Source organism: Neolamprologus multifasciatus, chromosome 2 (assembly GCF_963576455.1).
Source record: "Neolamprologus multifasciatus chromosome 2, fNeoMul1.2, whole genome shotgun sequence".
Taxonomy (NCBI): Eukaryota; Metazoa; Chordata; class Actinopteri; order Cichliformes; family Cichlidae; genus Neolamprologus; species Neolamprologus multifasciatus.
Window position 1 is genome coordinate 2,978,349 of NC_140440.1, and position 23,730 is coordinate 3,002,078.

A 23,730-nucleotide genomic window follows, 5' to 3' on the forward strand; every position below is an offset into this window, starting at 1 on the left:
TAACCACAGGAGACGTGGCTTAATGTGTTTGCCCCTCCCCTGACATGACGGTGAACGAGGTTGTTCTTCCTGTTAGCTCTGCTCTCCTAAGTGAATCTTACACGAGGTCATATGCAGAAATGGGCAGTAACGCGTTACTGTAATCCGATTACTTTTTTCAAATAACGAGTAAAGTAAGGGATTACTATTGCAAAAAGGGTAATTAGATTACCGTTACTTTCCTGTAGGAACGCTGCGTTACTGCGTTACTAAAACTGTGATTTTCTTGCGAGAACATCTCATGACAGTGACGTAAGCAAGTGTGACTTGTGTGACAACAGCTGTGTGCAGATCAACAATGGATCATATATCGAGTGCAGAGAGAGTATGAGCGTGCAGCGTTTAAAGCGTGGAAGTACTGACCTTACTTTGAGTTTGATTCCATAAAAAGTGACAAAAACATTAGTGTCCGCTGTGCGTGGGAAGAAAACTTCTTTTTACAGCGAAAAAAAACCCTAAACTTCCAAGCAAGCACGAGTAGCTACGACGTAATGGGAAACTCACAGAGAAACTGCCGTATCCTTCCACTGACCGCTGCGGCACACCTGCACCAGGGTAACCCTCCGCCTACCCTACTCCTGCTTTACAGGTGAAAATAGAGCAAAAGGACCGCTAGTCTTTGACTTTATTTATTTTCTGCTGTGTTTTACTTGCATCTGAAAGAGTGAGTGTAAACACAATATATATATACTTATGTATATATATATATACTGCACATTCCATTCTCTGCTGGAATGTGCAGAAAATAGGTTTAAATGTTAAACTAATTTCTTCCAGTCAGAGAATGGTGCATATAATTAAAATTTTGCTTCATGCATAAAGTTAAAAGATTAAAACTAACAAAACAAGTTTTAAAAAGAGACTTTTCCATTTGATTACATTTTATATGATGGATTATGTAGAAAAAGTAGAATTGGGCTGAAAGATCTATCGCTTTATCACCTATTCAGGTTGTAAATCATGTTTTTAAAAAGTAACTAAGTAACTAAGTAACTAAGTAATTAATTACTTTTGAAAATAAGTAATCAGTAAAGTAACGTGATTACTTTTTTGGGGAAGTAATCAGTAATTAATTACTGATTACTTTTTTCAAGTAACTTGACCAACACTGGTCATATGAACACCATCAACGGGTCCAATGAAGAGCGCCGCTTTATCTCGTTTTAATAAATGCTGGAAACCAAAATTGTAACTGAAGTGAAATTTAATTGTTTCTATTATCTGTCTTCATAATGTTGAAGTCAAAAATGCAGTGAAACATCTTTCCAAATTATGTTTATATGAATAAAATATTTTTGATAAATATGGCGGGGATAGACGCCAATCCCCCCAAGTGGAAGACTAAACTGTCGCATTAACAGCAGGTGGCAGCACACGCCAGGGGCGAGCAGGACTTACTGGGAATAAATGAGTAACGAAAGCTGTTCAGTCACCGCCTCAGGATCAGGAAGCACCACCAGAGGACGTCTTTCCTCTGTTTGGGGTTGTGGGATGTGCTCAGAGCAGCAACGCCTAAAGCTGCGAGGCTCTGTGCTCGTCCATGCAGCCTCCAAACACCGTCTGACCATGAGCCTGGACTCGAACCCTCACTGACTTTTGCACAGCTGCACAAAAGTCAGAGCCAATGACATCAGCCAATCACAGGACATTTATATCAAAAATACAAATGGCCATGGGCTGCTGCACAGAGTTTGTTTTAGTCAGTTTTATGGTCCTGATTTTATGGTCCTTTTCATATTAAAAGTGACCTTAAACTGCACACAGGGCCTCACAGCAGCACAGAGGGCTTTTATTCTGTGTAAATGAGGATTGTTTCCTCTGCAGGACTGAGCTTCATATTCTCTGCTTGTTTAAAACGGGACAAGCCTACCTCTCCCTCCTCCCAGCCTTACATCAGCTGCAGTGACTCAAACTTTCAGTAAACCTTCGTCTGTTGGATGAAATCGCTGCTGTGCTCACAGCTTTTTTCCCCCTGCGGCTCGGAGGCGGGGCTGGAATCTTTGTGGACGAGGCGAGGCTGTTGTTTCACATACTTGACGCTGGAGTCTGGATGAACGGGTGGAGATGGTAACCGGGTGCACCACCTCTCCCTCTCCGGTCTCCCGGGGGACCACGAACAGCTTTGCAGACAGTCAGCAGCCACGCAGCTGCAACTCTGCCCTTCGTGCACTCACGCTGCGAGTCTGTAAGCACAAACCTGCACTCATGCTCCGAGCTCACTCCTGTGTTTTAATGAGTGCAGTCTAAAGAGAGGCCTGTAATCGTCTGCATTTTCACAGTGATTTCTCAATTTTAGTCTCATTTTCAGCTTTTATGTCAAATAATTGTTAATAAAGTTGTGGTTCTCGTGTGGCTTTGATATTCAATTCAATTTTATTTATATAGCGCCAAATCACAACAAAAGTCGCCTCAAGGCGATATGATACCAGCTGTAGGAAAAATACAACACAAACCCTGCAAATGTTAAATCAGAGATTTATCATTGAATCTGGAGATTCAATGTCATTGTTTCATTTCAGACGTTCACCTTGTCTAACAATAATATTTACAGCTGAAGAACTCACAGTTTCAAATAGGTTTTGTTTGTTTTTGAGAAAATACGACAACTTTTGAGTGAAATCACAGTAAAAAGGCCGTCGGTGCACACGTAACCCACAGCTGGATTAAATTGGAGATACTGAATAAATATTGTAAAATCCAGCTGTTTCTGTGGTTCTCCAAAAATATCTACCTGATACTGGGCACCAACCTTTGATGCATGATAAAAGCCACCAGGGAGCGATAGCTGTGGTTTCATCTTTGTGACCCCTGTAGACTGTTTTGGGTCCCACTGAATAAAAAAAAATTTAGCCTGTTTTGAAAATCCTAATCAGACTTTATTAAATGTGACATCAAACCGCTCACTCACGACTCACCACAGGTGAGTAGCCAATGAGCACGATGCACGATGTCATCACATCCAGGTCTTTCTGCCACCAAGATGGAGATGGTGGAGACGGTGGAGACGGTGGAAGCGGTGGTGTGGTCATAGCTGCTATAGCCATCTTTTATATACAGACTTTGCATGTGCCTAATCCTGGACGTCTGTTCTTCTTCTTCTTCCACTTCACAGCTGGCAGCTCTGGTCATTTGCATGATGCACTGCAAAATTTTGGCTAAAAGTTGTTCATCGCCAGAGGGACTGGGGTCTGCTCCACTCTACTAATCCTCCACACTACTCATAGTGGTGGTGAAAAAGTTTAAAGTATTTACTGCATCGCGGGCAAAGGGAAGACTGTAAAAAAAAATGTAAAAAAGAGGGGGGTGTAATTGGGAATCAGAGTATTTAAAGCTGCTAAAGGCGGAGTTAGGAGACACCACAGAGGACGTCCTTCTCCCAAAAACGTGTCCATAAACAAGCGGATCTCCTCGTGATGATTTATCAGATGGCTTTAGTAAAAGCTCCAGAGAACGGGAGAAAGAAATGCAGATACGAACGCATGCAGAGATTTTCAGATATTTTCATAGTGTTTTATTCATGGATAAGAGATCGCTCCGGCTCTCAGCGTCACTAGAAACATGAGAAAAACTCTCAGCCTGCGAGATTTTCCCCTCGTCATAACAATATATCCTCTTTATTGCTTTCAAATATTTGTACTGGTGTAGCAGTAGTCATAAGATCAAAAACCAAAATACATCAAATGACAAAAAAAAAGAGAGTCCACCACCGAAAGAGTGCAAAAACTAAACAGCTCATTTTAGTAGGAAGCAAGCAGAGGGAGCATTTATTTCCAAACTTTATTGTCAATTTACAGCTTTGTCCGCTCACAACACTTCAAAGCCATCTCCAATTAAAGCCCCGAAGACACGGCAGCATGAATACAACACTGGCAGCACGTAGATTTACATCAGAGGTCTTTTGTTTTTTACAGGAGCTTTTTGTTCCACACGTGGACGATCCAAAGATCCGTGAACACATCGGGTTAGTACAGGCTGTGCACATTTCTCTCTTCTAATTGATTTTAGTGGTATAGGTAGGAAAGGCCGTTATTTGAGAAATAAAAAATAGAAATGCAATTAGCACCGTTACTGTCATTTGTTTGTTTAACTTAGGGATCAGCACCTTTTCCCGTTAGTAGCGACTAAGAGACGTCATACTGCTGCTGCGGGTCAGAGCGACTCAGATGATGAGATCTTTGTCCACATCGTCTGCAAACACAAAGGCGAGAAACACAGAGAGGACACGGTCAGAACAGTGAGCTCGTCGCGTCACGCCCCACCCACTCAGAGACCAGCACACTCATTCCAGGGGTTTGGAATGTGTGCGTGGTACTAACCTCCCACCCAAGACTCAGAGACGCTGGAGCTGCATCCACACAGGAGCCGGGACCACAGGAAGTCACTCGGATGCTATGAGTGGTGAGCGAGAGATTCCCTGTGTGGACGCAGACTCCTGTGATGGGCACCTTTACTCCAGGTAAACACGCTCGGTGCAGATGTGTTAAACACTCATGCGTTAAAACACAGAAACGCTGATGAGCTGCTGAACGTCACCTCATAAGCGTTTTCTCTGTTTGTACAAAAACTCTGTCCCACAGCCCGAGGGATCGTATTAGATTTGTCAGGTGTTCGGTACTCACGGTCCTTGAGGCCAAAGCAGGTGGCCCACTCCTCCAGGGCGATGTATTTGTCAGCGTCAGCATCGCACTGCTCAAAGAAGCGGGTGGTGCAATGCTCCATGGGAATGAGAGGCACGCGCAGAGGGGCGAGCTCTGTGTGGGTCAGATATCTGGAAGCGCACAAACAGGACAGCAAGGATAAGTTTGGCCTTTAGTTGGCGAGACGCAGCATCATCTCCCCCTCCCCATGACCACTACATACCCGTCGACGGGGTGCTGGTCAAGCTGGCCGAACTGCCAGTGGACGGGGAAGATGTACATGTTGTAGTTCTTCTCGAAGTCGTGGGCGAGCAGGTCCAGGGAGTGCTCACCGGCCTGAAGCCTCTTCTCGTTCTCGTAGATCTTCTTCACCTGAAACGTCGTACGGAGGAGTTCACGTCGGCGTCATGTTGGAAGTGGCAGACGTGCAACAATTAAGAGCCTAAAAGCTTTTTTCTGTTTTATCATGTTTGTAGGTTTACTACTTATTTCCTCAGGCTGAGGTTAAATCCTCAAACTGTTCGACCGCATTTCAAAGCACTCAAAGCACAAATGTGCTTAAAGACACTTCTTTAAACTTACGTTTCATGATGAAACCATGAAACCTGAAACATTTGTGTCTGTGACTGCCGTCTAAAATGATGAATTTGTTGTGAACAGAATAAAGGACAGATCAACAAGCCGGTCTGTTCTCACCCTGAGCTTCTGCTTCTCGGTCAGCAGGTTGTTGTCCTCGTCGCGCTCGTACAGCGTCACCAGAACGTTCTTCAGCCAGTCCCTCATACGCAGCGGGAACTCTGTCAGCTCGTTGTCCAGACAGGGCTCGATGACTGCAAGACAAAAGCACCATCAGACAGACTCACACTGACTGCTGGGCTCTACACCTGCACAAACACAATGCTGGAAATCAAAGCATGAGTGTTTCAAACAGTGATGCTGCAGGGTTAGAAGTGACGGCTACACCCAGGTGTACCCAGGTGTTCAGGTCCATTCTTCCACAGGCGTACTTTGGTGTACTGAACAGTGCCGTGATCTCCATTTAAACCCTGGAGCCCCAACACTTCTCCTCACGCTGAGCTCGTGTATCGTGTTCTATAGCTCGCGTGTTGGGACACGTCTGAACGCCGCCGAGCCACAGCCACAGTCAGACCCACCCATCAATCACTAGCGTGCTCTGACACACCTAATCTCAGCCTATTGGCACGCCGGGGAGGAGGCAGGGGAACTGACTGGGAACTAAACTTCAGATACGTCTGAACCATCAACACCGAACCAAAAAAGAGAAACAGGAAGAAACCAAAACGCACTATGTCAAAACAAAAGATGGGAGCAGCGATACAAGAATATCCAAATTCATGAGCTGGAAATCCAGATGAGATAAAATTCCAGTCGAGTTGTCAGATAAATTTAGGAGAGGTTCTCCCTGAAATCTCAGAAAAGCTGCACTCCTTTTACTGCAGAGCCACTTCAAACTCCTCTTTGTCCTCATGCATCCACAGATATACTTCATATCTCAGTTTCATCTTTGTCTCTGTGCGTTATTGGAGGTTTGCAGCTCATCCTTCAGATCTTCTAGAATTAGTTTAAATGCTGCATACAGGTTCAAATAATTAAGTGCTTTACACGTAATTAAAGAGGCTTTTCCCCCGAAGCCAACATTAACGTTTGGGTGTGACCAGGGTGGAGGCAGCACGCCCTCCATCCCGTCCTTTACTCAGTGACTCAGACTCATTCAAGACCACCCGAAGGCTCAGCGCTTCAATTCCTGCTGTACCCACTCAGATTAAAGGAGATAGCGTCCTCCTCAATTCAGTTTTATTTATATGGCGCCAAATCACAACAACAGTCGCCTCAAGGTGCTTTATATTGTAAGGTAGACCCTACATTAATACATACAGAGAAAAACCCAACAATCATATGACCCCCTATGAGCAAGCACTTTGGCGACAGTGGGAAGGAAAACTCCCTTTTAACAGGAAGAAACCTCTGGCACTCCACTTAGGCGCGCTGTGAGCTTACTTAATGCTCATTGATACCATCTAAAATACTTACATGCTGATTCAGGACAGTTTAAATCAGAAATGGAAACAAACTGTTTGTTTCCATTTCTGATTTAAAACTTTGTTTAACTGGACAAATCTGTGAAGCCAAGTTCCGACTGTGCTAAAGACCTGCATCCAGAGAACACAACGTGTTAGTCTGTTAATCCGAGTCCTCATGAATGGAGGAAAATCTCTGCATGGTCTGCAGATCATGTGTTTTTATACCCTGCCATAATGGATCATTGCCTGAACGGTTCCATGCAGAGTGTGAGAGCTCACGTTTGCAGGAGCCGATGTAGTCGAGGTGCAGCTTGTGGCCCTTCTTGGTTCCCTCCAGGGTGCACTTGGTGGCAAAGAAGTGGCAGGAGGACTCGTAGGTCTTGTTGTCAGTGCCGCAAACCTGCAGGAGAGAAAGCAGAGCTCGGTCTGCACGCAGTGACATTGCAGGGACAGACGAGTCCTCACATGTGTGCTTCTGACCAAACAAGCCCTTTAGTTTGAAAATGTGATTTTCCTGATTTCCTGAAACAAACTGAACTAAAAGCTCGGAATCCTTTTTTTTTTTCTACTCTTTGCTTTGCGTGATGTCACAGACACCAGATAGCCTTAATAGAGAAGCTCCACCCACTGGTGGCTCCTCTGCTTTGCTTGCAGGCCAATCAGATTACAGTTGGCCTAACGCTAAAATTCTTCTTTCTGCTTGCAGAGAGGACAAAAGCTCTTCATGCAGAAACACGCAGAGCTGCACAGCTTCAGCTCCTGCCACAGATGCCAGTCACACTTCACTCAGGTCAGGAACACTCGGGCTGATTTTAAACTCACATGCTCAAAGTCTCCTTCCACCGGTGGGCAGGTGGAGGGGTCCTGGCACACACACATGGGAGTGTTGCTCTCATCCACCTCACACACTTTGCCCTTCTTGCAGTGGTAGTTCAGACAGGCATCTGTGGAGAAAACAGAAGTGAAACAGCAGGTTTTACCTTCAAGGGACAAAATGTAGTTTTTATTTAAAGTGGACGTAAGAAGGCAGATCTGCATCATTTTTGCATTTCCATCTTTCCTTCTTCACGTCTCTTCTGTCCTTTTTGGTTTTCGGAATCAGAATCAGAATACTTTATTAGGGGAAATTATGAGAGTTATGGTTGCTCCAGTACAGTAACATTAATAGAAACAAAAACAAAAACAGACTAGACTATTAGCAATACAATATGTTAAGATATAAGGAGCAGCACAATATATACAAATAATCAAATAATCACCAAATTGCTGTCAGCTGTTGCAGTGAGAACACAGCGGCTTGTAGCAGACCGGCTGTGCATTATTAAGTGAGGGTGTGCAGCTCATAGGCTGAGCTGCCTCTTAAAGTGGGTGGAATGTGTAATTACAGAGCGAGGGAGTCTGTCATTACGGCCATTTGAGTTGCCAGTTTGAGGCTTTGCTAAACTCAGACAGCCACAAATGCAGTGAAATCAAATCCTTCATTCTAATGTTTACAGCAGGTTTGCAGGAACATCTGCTTTGACTTCAGCATCTCAACATCAGAAGGACATTAACTGTGACATTAAAGTTTCAATCGGGAGTGAGTGTGTTTGTGAACTTACTCTCAGTGACAACATCCTCAACAATGTCGATGGCCTCGTCAAACTCTCCGATCTCAACCTGCACTGGATTGGCCCCCACTTCGGTCTCCTGAAGGACACAAGAGGTCAGAGATCAGATCATAAAGCGCTCAGATTGAGGTCTGAGCTGTGTTCGGGCCTATTTCTGCCTGACGTCCACTTAAACCAAACCGCCTAAATACGTCTGGTTTCCTGAAGACGAGAAAAACAAGCGGAAGCATCACCGCTAAAGAAGGCTCCTCCCTGAAGGCCAAACAGAGTCTGGGAGCAGCCAGACCATAATATTCAACAATAACACGCAGCTGGGGCCACATGTGGCAAAGCTATGGAAGGAGTAATGGCTTCCTGAGCAGCTAAAATTAACAGCTGTGGGATCTTTGGTCCCACTGGACCTCTGAAGCAGGAAACCATAAAACGTTCTCATGAAGACTCTATGTTCTGCTGCAGGAATGTTTCTGGAATATCACGGAGAGAAACCTGAGCGGATGGAACTGAAAGAATAGGCGCTGCCGTGTGTGACATGGCGCTTTCCTGAAAAGGCAAAAGCACGGACGTTTCACGTCTTCAGTCGCTGCGTGTCGGTTTTGGGTGGAATTTGCTTTAAAACCTGAGACGCCTTCAAGGACAAAACAGAAGCTCCCAGGCTTTTTCAAAAAGCTTTGATGAGGCAAGAAGGTCACGACCCAGAAACAAAAGCAGAAGCACAGATGACTGATTCATTAAGCTGATCTGATTTTCTGACATGTCTCAAACATGTGTCAGCGCTTTGTAAAAACACTGCGTTGTGTCCTTTGGGCTCATGCTTTTAGAAAGCAACCAAAAAACAACAAGTTTTTGTTGATGATTTTATTGCTGGACTGATTTCTTCCCAGAAGCAGTCTCTCCTGCAGTCACAAGTGGAAAAATGCCTCGAACTTTGGCTACGCTGCGGATGAGCCCTAAAGCTCCGCTGCAGATCGCATCATCTCCGAGCAGCTGCGTGGCTCAGAAAACACGTCGCAGCTGCACTGGTCCCCGGTTCGGATGGGCCTGGGCCCCCCTTCCCTGGCGGGTCGCGGAGTATGGGGGTGCCTACTGGGGTCAGCGGGGGAGCTGGCCCCAGGGAGGGGTCACTTGCCCCTCCCTTCCTTCCCTCCCCATCTCCAGCTGCCTCCCTCTTCCCGCTCCACCACAACCACCCACACATGCAGGGCCTTGGAGTAGGGGTGTGTCACCAGGGTGCAGAGGAGGTAACCCCCCCCCCCCCTCTGTCCCCTTCTGGCTGCCTCTGCCTCAATTTTATCCCGCAACTTAGACATTCACATTACTCACACTCTCATTACACATACATATAGGATCTTGGGGGTGGGCACGCTACACGGAATCCCAATTACCATCAGGGTGTACACCTCACCCCCGGCGTCGTTGCCCACCTCTCAATTTTAAATACACGTAGACATTGAGGGCTAGCAGGAGGGACTATGCGCTTACCTGCTGCTCTCTGGCAGGTAGCTCCATGCCCTCCTGGGTTTTAAATGCACCTTAGAACACACATACATCAACACTACAATGAGCGGGTGGAGGGAGGTTAGGAGTCTTCTCTCACCCTCGTTCTCTGCTTCCTGCTGGAGCAGGGGGGCTAGGAGGAGGAGTTGGCCGTCCGACTGGGATCCGGAATGTGGGGCCTCCCTGCTGCTGCGGAGTCGGGGCGGTCTGCTTCTCCCCACCGCAGGGAAAAGGGTAACACAACCTGGGTCTGGGTGCAGTTCCCCCCTCCAGGGGCAAGGGTACCTAGACCCGGTTCGTAGAGTACGCTTGGGGAGTGTGATTGTGTGTACAGCGTCTCTTTATGTCTGTCTCCACGTTGGTTGAGTGTGGAGTAAGTGCATATGAGAGCATGAGGGTGGGAATGGATGTTTGTATCTGTGTGTGCCTGTATGTCTGTGTCTATATGTCAGGTTGGGTATCAGATGCCACCTCTCTGAGGACAGCTCAGGCCCTCCAAGGTTTGGAGGCCTATCTCCCCCCACCACTTCCCCTGCCGGGGGCGGACTCCCTCAGACATCGGTGCGTTGGTGGTTCTTTGTGTCCGGGGGTGGGCGTCCGGGTACACACCGGCTCACTCCTTGGCGGCTGCTTATCGGGGCCTGGAGCCTGGGGCTCGCTTGGGCCACCTCGGAGGTGGGGTGCCCCCGGCCTCTCGGCCTGGGGCTCGGTCACTCAGGCACAGCTGGCTGCCGGCGGAGCTCACGGGCACGTCACTGCAGCCCCCCCTGGCTTCTGCTCCGTGGCTGCTGGGTGACCCCTCATCTGGGACTCTCCTCGGCTCTTTCTGGGACAGTGGCACGGCTGCCCCTCTGTTGGTCTTCCTTGGTCTCTTGTGTTCTGGGGGCCTCTGGATGTCTGGGGTTTTGATCTCCTCCATACCTGCTTCATGCCCTGGAGGACGGGGCAGTGGCCCCCCACACCCTCTAGCAGATCATTACATGAGGGAACCTTTTAAGAAAACAAGCGCGTCCATGCTCACAGGTGTACACACGGGTGCTCACACACACAAACTACACCCTTTTTGGCTCCTACCTCAATGCACACTGTGCTGTCGATCTTACGTGCTGCACAATAATGTTTAATATTTAGTATTTACTGTCATATTCCCATATATCATTGTGATGTGGTTTATTGTATTACTCTCGTTTTCTTCTGCTTGTTTTCTTTTTTCTTTCTCAACAGGTGATCCAGGTGATCGATATATATATTTATTTTTTTATTTATTTATTTTTTTTCTTCTGCTTATTCTGTTGGTTTTTGTTTTTTGCCCTTCTCCCCCGTCCCTCTTCTCAACTGTCTTTCTTTCCCTCTTTCTTTCTCCCTTTTCTTTCCCCCAGTCAAATCTGTCCCGTATTCAGCAAGTGAAAATAAAATAAAGAATAAAAGGTGAATCAAATGGACCATTACGGCAAAGCTGGGATGGTCAATTTGGTAAAGAAAAACCGTTGGGCATCTTTCTTCGCCTTTAGACAATAATTCTGATGGCAAAAGAGCCAAACGGGACAGGCAAAAAAGAAAAAAAAAAAAAAAAAAAAAAAAAAAGAAAACACGTCGCAGAGGCCAAATCAGACATACGGGAGAGCAAATGTTTCCCACAGAAACATTTGCTCTCCCGTCACACCGACACTCACTGCCAGAGGATTCCTCTGCAGACTTTCACCCAGGGTTTCTCACAGATCCACGAAGGCTGCAGAGGAATCCTTATGGAGTGTTTCATGGAAACTGAAGCTTCCTGTTTGTGTGACGGACGATGATCACAGACGGCAAGAACATCAACATCTGGACTCACCTCAACAACTGGCTCCTCAGTCCCAGGCTCTTCCACGATGGGCTCCTCATCAGCCTGACACACACACACACACACACACACACATTAAACATTATTAAATGCTTGTGGCTGCTCATAGAAGTCATGTGCGTGCGCCCACACAAACACACAGTAGAGAAACACTCACAGGGGAGGAACTGGCCATCGGGAAAACACACACACACGTGGAAGGGAAACGCACACACGATAACTCACAGCAGAGGAAAGAAGAAAAGAGGTCACACAAAGAAAGGAAGATGCTATCGAGACGTAAACATCTACACACGCACACACACTCTTACAGGCATGTGTGACTTACAGGAGCAGCCATGGCGTGGCCAGCCAGGCAAAGAAGGAAGACGATCCACACCCTCATCTTCAAAGTCTGTGGAGACAGAGATGATGAGCTGACAAAAACGCACACAGACACTTGATTAAGTACACAGCTTTGTGTGAGTGCTCACTCAAAGTAAAGCAGAGTTTTTGTTGCTTCTTCTTTCGCTTGTTAGAATCAGGGTCTGAGTGTAAACTATGGCGCCTCTGGCAGAGAGCCCTGCAGTTCTTCTCACGACCACAGAAGCCTGTGGGACGATTCTGACGCTGATGGAAGCGCTCCAGATTCCCAAACAGAAGCCTTCACTGTCCGCTTTGTTTCCCTACACGCTGGGTTCAGATGGTCTGTGACGCTCTGAGAACCATCTCTCCCTCTGAGAGGCGTTTGCTCTGCTGCAGGAGTCTGACCGAATGCTAACCGGGGTCCCCGTACGAGGCCGGGTCGGCCTGTCGTCATGTTCTTCGGGTGGAAACGGCTCCGGTCTTTGTGCGCTCTCTCACAGCAGCCTGAGGCAACGTTTGCACCAGCCAGTGTTTGGATCGACCAGCCTCAATTAAGCTCAGCTAAACACATATTTACAGCCTAATGACAGATATGTGGTAAAAGGGCTCTGATATGTGACTTGGGGTCTTTTAAAGGGTGGGACAGGACTTGGCACCCGCCTGTGAAACACTTGAGAGTGACATGAGGTGACGTGGATGTCAGAGAGGCCTGCAGAAACAGATTCGCTGGAGTTTTAGGACTCATTCAAATATCAGTTGACCAACTTATTTTGAAGGATCTGTGCTGAAACCTAAAGGTGTGTCTGCTGCTCGTGTCCTCACACCCGAGCAACAGAGAGGCTCGATTATGGAGCGACACGCTGGCGTTTGTGCGTTTGCGGTGGCAACGCCTTTGGTAAGGACAAAGTGTGTATTTAGAGGTGGAACCAAACACAACACCAGCTGGGAGCTTTATTAGGTGCTGGTGACAGTGCCACCACCTTCTGCCACCTTCACGAAGAGAGGTCATTGTGCAGTTACCAAAATATGCTTGATACGCTTGCGTGTTAGGGCTGCACATGCTGCAGTAAGCTCTGTCAGCCCGAGTGTGTCAAAGATAACAGACAGTGCATATTTCCTGTGAAAAGAGACTCTCTGTGTCTCCTCTAAGGAACCACTGTTGGAAACTCATCCCGGCTTCTGTCTCCTCTTTTTGTCACGTCTCGAGGACTGAATAAAGCCTCCTTTGTTTGCAACAGAGCGCAGCGCTGCTCAGTCTACTAGTTATCTCATCCTGCACCTCCATCAAGACATCAGGGGAAGAATCTGTGAGATCAAACATATGAGAAGGAACAGACCGTACAGATCAAAGTTCCTCCCTCTGTTATTGTGTCTGGATTTTGAAAAGAAATGGAATTCGCCCCAAAACACAAGGCAGTATCTGCAGTTTTGAGCGGACACAGTTTAAAGGTTGCGTGAGATCAGCAGGGATAATAAGACTTAGCAAACAGAGCTGTGCATACTTGGAATTCCTGCGCCTCGGATAGGAGTGCAGCAGCTTGAAACCAACAACAGTTGAATAAAAACGAACGATCCCTCCTTCCTCTGCAGCTTTAAACCTCCCAGCATGTCAAAGATGGCTGGAGCTGAATGGCGTGACTGTGAAAACACTGAAGCTGACACCGTGCCCGGCTGATGAAAAGCGTGAGGCCTGTAGACATGAAGAGGCTGAGTCGAGCGACGTATTGCGACACATGCAGAAAAGAGAAAATCTGTTTGAAGAACCTTCAGGCTAAACACGAGTCCGGGGATTGGCGTTTGTCTGCGATCGGCTCTAAATGCTCACAGCAGTGCTCGTTAGGAAGGACGGACGTTGATTTTTGGTTAAATTTGCAGCTTTAAGGAACCAGATTTCCTTCTACTCCCACCGGTTTCTATCAGCTGATACAGGGTGGTAATATATCAGTGCACATATTCATGTAAAGTCACAAAGTCCTGCTGCTGCCCCTCTGTAGGCTTCCTGAAGCTGGCCAAGAGGGAAATGGACTTTTAGCAGGGCTTTCTTTATTTAGTTTAGTTTTTTATTATTACATGTTGGTCATGTAGAAGAAATATATATAATAAATAAATAAATCACAAAGAAAAAATGGTTCTAATTCTTATCGTTTTGCTTTCCTACTTGTCTGGAATCATAGCAACGACTTTCTTTTGTTCTTTAAACGTTTCCATGTGGTTCAAATTGATGCTGTCCTCTGGATTTATTTAAGAACCTGAGCTTGCTCTGATCATCACTGCTGATGATGGAGGCCTGAAAAACCTTTAAGTTGGTGGGTGAGTTCACAGATATCACTTCCTGTTTCTGTTTCAGAGGATGAAATCGGTTTCCTTTGGCCTGAAGTCTAACGGGGGTTAAGCACTGCATCCCTTAGGGTCAAATCCTGACATGGATTGGGTCGTATTAGGAAAAGGAGAATAATTCTTATGTGTAGAGTTGCTCGTTGCTTCTGCAGCTGTAAAAGATCGTTTGCTCTAAGCTCAGAGTCCAGGCAGGACCGGCACAGAGGTGTCCTCTGTTTCAGAAGGCTAAGAAGTCATAAGCAGCTCAGATGTGGAAAATTACAGAAGAGCTGGCAGCAGTCGGAGAATGACCTGCACAAAGACACTTCTCTGCACCTTTTGAAAAGAAAGAAAAAAAGATGTTCTGCAGACGGGACATAAGTAAGGGCTTCTGACACATCGTAAGCAGAGTGTCTGGGCTGAGTGTCATCGCAGCGAGAGGAGAAAATAAGCAGGAAAGCGAGTGTTTGATTTGGAGGGACGCGGTGTTCCCATCACTTTTACTTATTCTCGTTTGGCCAGAGAGCCACTGGGCTTGGTTCGGCGGGAAGGGGGAGGACGGACATGCTGATGTAACAGCAAAACAAATTATTTTATTTGGAAAGCCGCTCACATAATCAAACACGGTGAGGCTAAAAGGGAAACTTGAGGCTCATAAAGGGGCCTTTCTCCCTCCCCACCAGTGGATTTCAGCTGGGTAAGCGAGCGTAAACAGCCCAAGCTGGATCTTCCAGTGATGCAGACATTTCCCTCTGCAGCTGCTCCTCTCCCAGCAGGCCTTCAAAGAGAGCAGATTCACACAGGTTCTTTCTTCTTGTCCTTGGTGTCATAACGGGCAGGTTGGTGGGCCTGGATAAACAACCTGTCGCAGTGCGTCTGCAGACAAACAGCTGTGCAAAGCAAACACTGAGAATGAACAGCGGTTTCCTCTGTGTGTGATGTGCTCTGCAGACACACACGCTGTTCAGAACGAGGAAGGTCAGCATTCATGATGCACGCAAAACACAGACGCATCCAAACTTTGACTCTCCTGCCTCAGCATGGCCCTCAGATCATGTTGCTTCTAAGGTCTTCGCTCAGTGTGAGCTACAGCGCTTTCCTTCAATCTGCTGGTTTCTCAATAACTTCTTCAACTCTACAAGAAGACCCTCTCTTCCATCGAGTCGGACGCCTCAAGGAAAGATTCCTCTGTGATGGCTTCCAGCGTTTGCCCTTTGACCTTTGGCACCACTGTCTCCCACCCCCGCTCCAAAAGACCCATCCATCAAACAGGTGGCAGAAATCCGAGTGTGCCGTAAAGCCTTGCTGAGCCGTCTGTGACGAGTGAACAGGACTGACAGGAAGTAAAAGATCAGTGCAGACCCCGAGTCAGGCTGTTAGAGGAAAACTGGAGGGTCTCCTGTATGGGCTCAGATTTTTTTCTTGTAAATCACACTGATGAGTTACAAAATTTTTTTGTTAAAGTTTGTCTACAAAAACCTACACATAAAACTCGAGTTCGCTCGCTGTGTGTGAGTTTAAACTTGCAAGTATGAATTTTTCTTCCTGTCAGCTGATTGATCAATGTCATGTGAATCACAAATGTAACAATCCAATCAGAGAGCAGATGGGTTTAACTGTGGGAGGGGCGCTTCACTGAGCTTCAGGTCCCAGAAGGGTAATACATTTTGAAGATGGAGGACGACGACGGTGCTTCTGTAGCGCAGTGCGACTTTGTGTTAAAGTAATACTAAAGTAATAATGGTATTTCTGACCATTGGTATACCACAACTAGACCCTTTCATCTTTTATCGAACATGTGTTCGCTGTCCTCCATCTTCATAAAATTCATTCAACTCCATAAAGTTTTCAGATATTTTGGTTTACAAGGTCACAAAGCTCAGTTCACAACGATGCAGTCTGATTTACAAATACAAAATATTTATGACCACAATCTGAGCCTGTACTCCTCCTTCGTGTTTGGTTCAGAGAGGAAAGATTATGATTCTAACTTTAACAACTTTAAACAATCTGCTTTCTAAGTAGCTGAAATGACATACTCTGGTGCTGCTCTGCAACTACAGCTGGCTGACATGAAAACAACAACACTACAGATTTAATTGAGGACAGAAGACGTGGCTGATGCTGCAAACCCAGCTGTGACCAAGAGAATCTGCAGCAGCAGTCACTGAGTCACTGATGGTTTCCAGTTTTCGTCAGTGGAAACGAGCAGAACATGTCCTAGAGGGACATATGAGGTGACATAGAGAGCATCCACTTTCCTGACCTCTTAAGATCCACCACGTGACCCCTGGCCCATAGCAAATGTTACTTTTCCATTAGGACCTTCAGAATCCCATAAAAAAGCATTGATTTTTTAATTCATCACACACCTAATGTGAGATGGGCTGCACGTCTTTGGATGGATGAGGTAAGTAGTTTTTCCTGAATATGCATCAAATCTCACTGCAACCTGAACCAGTAGGACTGTTTCCTTACCAGAATCTCTCTAAATTAACCAAATCTTCACTTATTGAATATAAGCTGCTGACATTAACTCTTTGTGGATTTCTTCATTACAGACTCTTGCATTACAGGTTTAATCTTCACAGCCTGCTGCAGCGGTTTCTTTCTTCAGTCCGAGCTCACACCTGATGAATCTGGTTTCCAGGGAGTACAGGGACCTCCCAGCGACCTGCCTGAACAAAGAGCAGTTTTCACAGCGTCCCATTCACCTGCACCGCTGAGCACAAAGAGAAGAATGAAGGAGAACTCGAGTGGAAAAAGTCCGGATGTTTGTAACCCGAGTCCCTCGCCACATGACCTGTTTGACTCTATTTCATCCTTCTCTCCTTCCCTTCATAATTTTATCTTTGATATTCTTCTCTTTGATTGCTGTAATTTGAGGTAAAATAATATCACCAATCTTCATATCTACAGATCGGAGGGAGCACGCTGCTCCGTCACTGGGCACGCCGGCTTTAAGCGCTCTTCGCTTTCATCTCGGCCTCTTTTGAAACACTGAACTACATTTGTTGCCGCTTTCACTTCATCCAACATCCTCGACTTTGTCCACAGCTCTTTCTGTCTGCACGCACACAGCAGGAAACCAGGAGATCCTGACTTTATGTGCTCGGTATGGTGGTCACAGACCCTTTTCTTCAGTATTGTTTATATTCTTTTTAAGGTTTTGGAAGATGATAAGAATAAAGCAGATGTAATCACACACAAATGTAACTTTTAATAAACTTTTAATAATTTAATGTTCACTCTTACAGATTTACTCTGATTGGATAAACCACCAGACAACAGAAAGTTGCTCGTAGCTTGACCTGAAGTCATTCATTGAAATACCTGATCCACTCATATCAGTTAGCTTTCTACATTAGCCTTAGATAACCGTGGAAGTAAGCTAACGTTAACTCCGGTGAGGTGTCTTTCTGGCTGCCTTACCCTGGCTATAAAGCTAAATCTGAGCTAAAACCTCAGACAGCAAAAAAGATGGTGGTAGCGTTCAGGTCTGACACCTGCAGTTTCTCTAATGTCCACCAGAGGGCAACTGCTCTGCTGATAAAAAGAATTCCAAGAGACAGGGAGTGTACCGCTCACTGATGACAGCGTCCCTCAGCCTGTCAGTCAGAGCAGCCCCTCTCACACTTCCGGTCTTCCTTCCCTCACCTCAAGGCGGTCGCAGCCCCTCCCTGAGCCTGTTTCTGCTTGAGGTTTCTTCCTGTTTAAAGGGAGTTTTTCCCTCCCACGCTCGCCAAGCGTTTCCTCCTTGGAGGTCGTGTGATTGTCGGGATTTTCCCTGTATTATTGTCTGGTCTTTACCTCACCATATTGAGCACCTTGAGGTGACTGCTGTGGTGATTTGAGTTGTATAAATTCAACTGAGAAGTCAGCACGCCTGTACTCAAATGCTTCTTTAAACCGAACTCTGAAGAGACTTTTCCCTCTAAGCAGCAGGACTTGTTAGTCTGTTGGTGTGTTCTCATATTTCTTTATTCTTTTACTTTTATGTCTCCTTCTCTGTCTCCTTCCTCGCGTCCTTCTTCTCTGCGCTGAGCACAGACAGTAGCACAATCCCTCCTTCCTGTCTGGGGATTAGTGTTTTTCTAGAGATTGCCAAGCTGGCTTTTCACAGCATCCTGAGCTCCAGCCCCTCCTCCAACACCTCCTCCTCCACCTTCCACTCCGGTCCAGACCTGCCACCTCAACAATTAAGCAGCCAGAGACGCTGTGTCTGCACTTCTCTCATACTAATGCTGGCACATTGTGCTTCAGCCTTTCCACAGAAATCTCAGACAAATCCTCAACAGGTGTGACGAACACACAAAACGAGACTGGAGACATTTTACTGAGACACGTGTAACCGAGTGTGACACACGAAGAAAGGACTGAGCATATTTCCTTAGACAGCAGCGAGCACTGAAATAACCCAAGATTTTCTAAAGATATAAAAACTCAACTCAGTTTGAGTCAAAGTTTCATTTAATCTGTGCATATCTGAAAAGTATCGCCCAGTAAAGCTCAGGTGTGACTACATGAAGGTTCCTATGGTTAAAGAGCTCCTGTAGATCTTCAGTAATTTTTTCAGTTTTCCTCATGCAACAAAAAAACAAACTGCTGTGCGCAAAATTACATAAACGTCTCTTCTGTTGACCTTTTTTTTTCCCCCCAGGAAATGTTGCCATCCACGAAAAGGGACCAAAGGCAGTGCCATCATCATTATGAGAGCTCACGTGCCACTAATGTTAAACTACTGATTTGTACTTTTACGTAAAATCACAGTGTAAGTTTTGGATTCTTGAAGTCACGATGGTCATATGTGCTGTGCAGGTCTCTAGTTTATCCTCAGGCTGCTGGGTGGATCTGGGGTGGGGGTCACGGCTCTATGGGCCCGGTCAGACTGTTCTAACCAAACTGTGAAAATCTTTATGGAGCTCCATGACAATCCAGCTGCTGCACCATGGATCAGCACTAACTCAAAGAAACAGCTGGTAACCAATCACCATGGCAACCTGCATTCCTTTACAGGAGAGTAATCAGGGAGGGGGTCACAGAGGGGGTCACGGAGGAAACTGTGGAGAAACTAGAATCTGTCACAGCTTCACCTCCTCCTCGTCCGATTTTCTTTCTCTCTTTGTTTTTGTATTTTCACACATTTTTCCACATAATTGTTTTTTACAGAAACAATAATTCACCAAAGAGAGGAAAGCAGAAAATCGAGAATCATAATAACAAAAGTGTCCAATTAAAAAGGGTCTGAATCCCTCCTCCCCCTCAGCCCCCCTCCTCTTATTGCCGATGTGGCACACAATAGCTCCACAGTCTGAATGCTCTCAGTTCGTTCACCTGCAGGCTGTGATTGAGCAGTAATGGCAGAGGAGCTGTGGCTGTTCTCAGACCACAGTCCTGCCTTTAAAAGCAAAATTCAACAAAGTGGAACAGAAAAAAAGTACCAGCTGTTGAATGTGCTGAAGTTAAAACGGACATCTGTGTTTGTGATAAGTGTGTGAGGAATAGTGTCAAAGCAGAGCCCTTCTGCGTAAAGCCGTCACTCCAACTGACAGAGCTCTAACAGCAGAAACGTTTCACTGCACCTAAAAGTGTAAATGTGTCTGTACGAGTCGGAGGCAAAGCGCTTACCTTCAGCTTTCAGAGAAGAACACCAGAAGAGAAGTCAGCTGTGTGCGGGGCCCCGACGATCTAACTCCAGTACCACTTTACGCACAGCTCATTTCCAATGGGACGTCCCAGCCTGGATACAGGCCCCCCCCCCCCTCCCGCCTTCGGTCCATCACAGCCTCCCCCACCCCCCGTGGGCGGGTCTGTGACGTTAACCCTTACGCAGTGGCTGGAGGATAAATGAAGACGGGAGAACAGCGATGACACGAGAAGAAGCACGTGACCTGTGTACTTATTACTGTTAGGAAGATCAAAGACATAAAAAAACACGTTTTGGTAACTGAAGAAAATCATCAAATACAAAACACTTTAAACATCTGGATTGACGTAGTCAGACGGGGTCCACCTACAGACTGTATATGGAAGATGGGCACACATTGATTAGCTGAGCATTTGCACTTTGTGCAGCAAGAAGATCAGGATAACCCTCACAGTCCCAGCAGCTGATTCATGATGGAGCCTATCCCTGTTACCATAGGGCGAGAGGCAACGTACACAATTTGATCAATCAGGGCTAACACAGAGAGACAGCCATTGGCACAGACAGCCACTGGTACATGCATTCAGTCCTTTTGGCTGTGGGAGAAAACACAAACATGGAGAGAACATGCATGTGACATAGAACTCAGGCAACAGTGCTAACCATAGCTGTCCAGTATTTGGGTATATGGTATTTATTATTATTATAAGTGCGTGTCTGGTTGGTGATGGTCACTGATGGCTGCTGGCGTACACCTGCACCGGAAGCCTCTCTGTGTCCCGGGTTGTTTAAGCCAAACAGAATGGAGCAACAGCATAAACACGGTCCAGAGGTCCAGTTCAGGGACTCCAGGTAGCTGAGGTGAAGCCTAGCAGGCAGCTAGCAGCTACAGCCACCTGTATCACTGTTCACCTGTCAGTCAGAGAGGCCACACCCATAATAATGCAAACTGAAAACTAGGTGAGAAACATTGTTCTAAAGTTTGTCTATAGGGACTGGCTCACAGCTGCCTCTGCTGGACAGACTGCAGCTATCTGAGTTCTTCTCCGTCTGGTCTTGAACCTCGGGTCCAAGTTCTGTGCAAGTAAATCTTATTTTTCCGTAAATGTGTATCTATACCTGAGTTAAATATTCACGATCTCGCTCTGCACTAAAGCTTCAGTCTTGTTCCCGTAAAGCTGTAACTCAGTGACTTCAGTGCTTTGGGGCGTTTGTAGAACATCTGCGTCACCACAGTTCAGACTCATGAACTGCTTTTCCAGTACCTGCTGTCCTCTGACAGACAGAAGCAATCAAGAACCATGTGCATGCCTCATGCTCTTCGGCTCGCCCTTCATTGTCTCTGTCTCATTGTTTGATGGACTGCTACTGTCTGTTCCCAGCATGCAGACCAGAGCTGATGTGAAGAACAGCTGGATCAGAGGGAGAGAGGGAAAATCCCTGCAATGCAACGTGGCGTTTTCCATTCTGCGAGGAAGCCACAGTCCAGCTGCAGATGGAGAGAAAAGAGGGGAGGAGGTGTTGTTACTCTTCAGTCTGCCCACCTTTTCTTCTTTTCTTCCCTCCCTTCTCTCTGCAAACGTGGCAGTCGTCTCTCTGTGTCTGATGAAACATGTCATTATTTTTTCCTCTGCTGCTAAATCATCCAGCTCTGCAGGTCTGAAGATGTGAGGATTTAAACGCCCCTGTAATGTGGCAGCATTATTAAACAGGATTATGGAAACACACCCATCTGTGTGCCACGTAGTGAAACAAAGAAACAGAAATATCTGAGGTCTGTGATTGGCTGATAGCTGTGTTATTTTTTAAATAATCCCTGTGATTTAATATCGGTGATGTTTTGGGGATAGCAGAACGAGCTCTGCTCTTCTGCTGTGCGATGTGTTCATCACACTGCAGGATAATTTATTTTGTCTGAGAAAAGTCTTTGCAGGGACGTAACTGCAAAAGCATACTGGCATTTACACGCGCGCACATTTCTCACATTTTATGACAGAGTTACCTGATTGATGGCCTGTGAGCAGCGTGTCCGCCACATTTGACCTGAAGGTCACACGGTGTGGTGGTCCTGGGGTTTTTCTGAGCTCTGGATTCTTGTTGGTAGTATTTGGTTCTCGTGTTTTTGCTTCCTGTCTTGTTGAGCTGAAGGCTTTTCTTTGTGTTCCTCTTCTGCTTTGATTTTGGATTTGTGCCTCGTCTTCCTTCGGGTCAAAGTTCTGCTGTCATTCAGGTCCGAGTCCAGGTGGACCAGGACCAGGTGACCCTGAATCCTCCCTTAGTTGTGCTGCAATAGATGTAGGCTGCCGGGGGATTCCCATGATGCATTGAGTTTTTCCTTTCCAGTCACCTTTCTCACTCACTATGTGTTAATAGACTCTCTTCATTGAATCATACCTGCTATTAATCTCTGTCTCTCTTCCACAGCATGTCTTTATCCTGTCTTCCTTCTCTCACCCCAACTGGTCGCAGCAGATGGCCCCGCCCCTCCCTGAGCCTGGTTCTGCTGGAGGTTTCTTCCTGTTAAAAGGGAGTTTTTCCTTCCCACTGTCGCCAAAGTTCTTGCTCATAGGGGGTCATGTGATTGTTGGGTTTTCTCTGAATCTATCATTGTACAATCTACTGTACAACAGAAAGCACCTTGAGGCGACTGTTGTTGTGATTTGGCGCTATAAAAAACTGAATTGAATTGAGTCACACAGCAGATTTACTTTGCCATTACAAAGTACTGTCTGTGTTTAGGGCAACAGCACAGTGACAGTTACAGGTAAGAGATCCTGCTGCATTTGCATTTCCTCTCAAGGAGCAACAGGGAGGAGAATCTCTAAACCGCATCTAAAATTTACCAAAATTTGCAACATGTAGTTTACAGATGCTACATCAATATTAAAGGCTGAAAATTGAAATGAAATGAACAGCATGACTGTGGTAAAAGGCATGTATGGCTTCTTTGGAGATTGTGCTCACATTTAGTAAATCTGGCCCGTAACTCCTCCAACTTCACCTTAAGGCATCCAGGAGGCATGCTGGGCAGAGGCCAAACTTCATTGTTGGCTACTTTCGAGGAGTCCCTGCCGAATGACCGGGCAGCCCTCGTATCTCTGATGTTGTTCCTCTGGTCTCCGCCAACACCTGCACTCATAGGTGTGGGCTGGAACGCACCCCAATCAGGAAATCTGCAGCTTTCACGCTCAGCTTTCTCATCACCACAGCAGAGCCAATGTGCCTCTCCTGCTGCCTCTTCTGAGATACTTGATCTCCTCCACCCTTCTCCTGCTGGGAGCACAGCTTGAGACTTTGAAGTGTTCATTTTCATTCCAGCCTCTTCACATTTGACCCAGCAAACGACCTGCAGTGACACCCCGCCCTGTGCAGCTACACTTGGAACAGAATCCAACAGCCAGCAGGACTCGGTCCGACCTACTGCAGTCAAAGTGATGCGGCCTCCCACTGTGGTTCTACTGGGACCAGAACAGAGGGCCTGACAGGTTTAGGCTTTTCCACGTCCACAAAACACACACCGTCGAACATCCTCCAGAGGATAAAGCGCCAGTTAAAGGTCCACCACCAGGACAGAAACCACTTTGTTCCCTTTTGGATTTTTCATCAGTAAACCTTGCTCTGTGTTCAGCCTCCACCTGGATCTTCTACTGTAACTGAGGCAGTCTTCAAGTCCAGACTCCACCTGTAAAGTCGTTAGACTGCAGTGTACCTGCTGCAGGCTGCATCTCTTATTGCTTACAGCTTTGTTCAGTGCAAAATG

The 23,730-nt window shown here is 46.4% G+C and overlaps 1 protein-coding gene and 1 long non-coding RNA gene across 2 annotated transcripts in view; one reads left to right on the forward strand and one right to left on the reverse strand.

Moving 5' to 3' along the window:
• Positions 1 to 23,730, forward strand: part of LOC146523829 (uncharacterized) — a 290,156-nt gene that overhangs the window by 256,536 nt on the left and 9,890 nt on the right. The window lies entirely within an intron of this gene.
• On the reverse strand, positions 3,775 to 20,095 carry sparc (secreted protein, acidic, cysteine-rich (osteonectin)). The gene is made up of 10 exons (XM_085183035.1): positions 19,952 to 20,095; positions 11,991 to 12,056; positions 11,654 to 11,707; positions 8,320 to 8,407; positions 7,541 to 7,662; positions 6,998 to 7,118; positions 5,373 to 5,506; positions 4,900 to 5,048; positions 4,659 to 4,807; positions 3,775 to 4,227 (listed from the first exon to the last, which is right to left on the reverse strand). The coding sequence occupies exons 2-10, from the start codon at positions 12,045 to 12,047 to the stop codon at positions 4,199 to 4,201; spliced, it is 903 nt and encodes a 300-aa protein (XP_085039161.1). The 5' UTR covers positions 12,048 to 12,056; positions 19,952 to 20,095; the 3' UTR covers positions 3,775 to 4,198.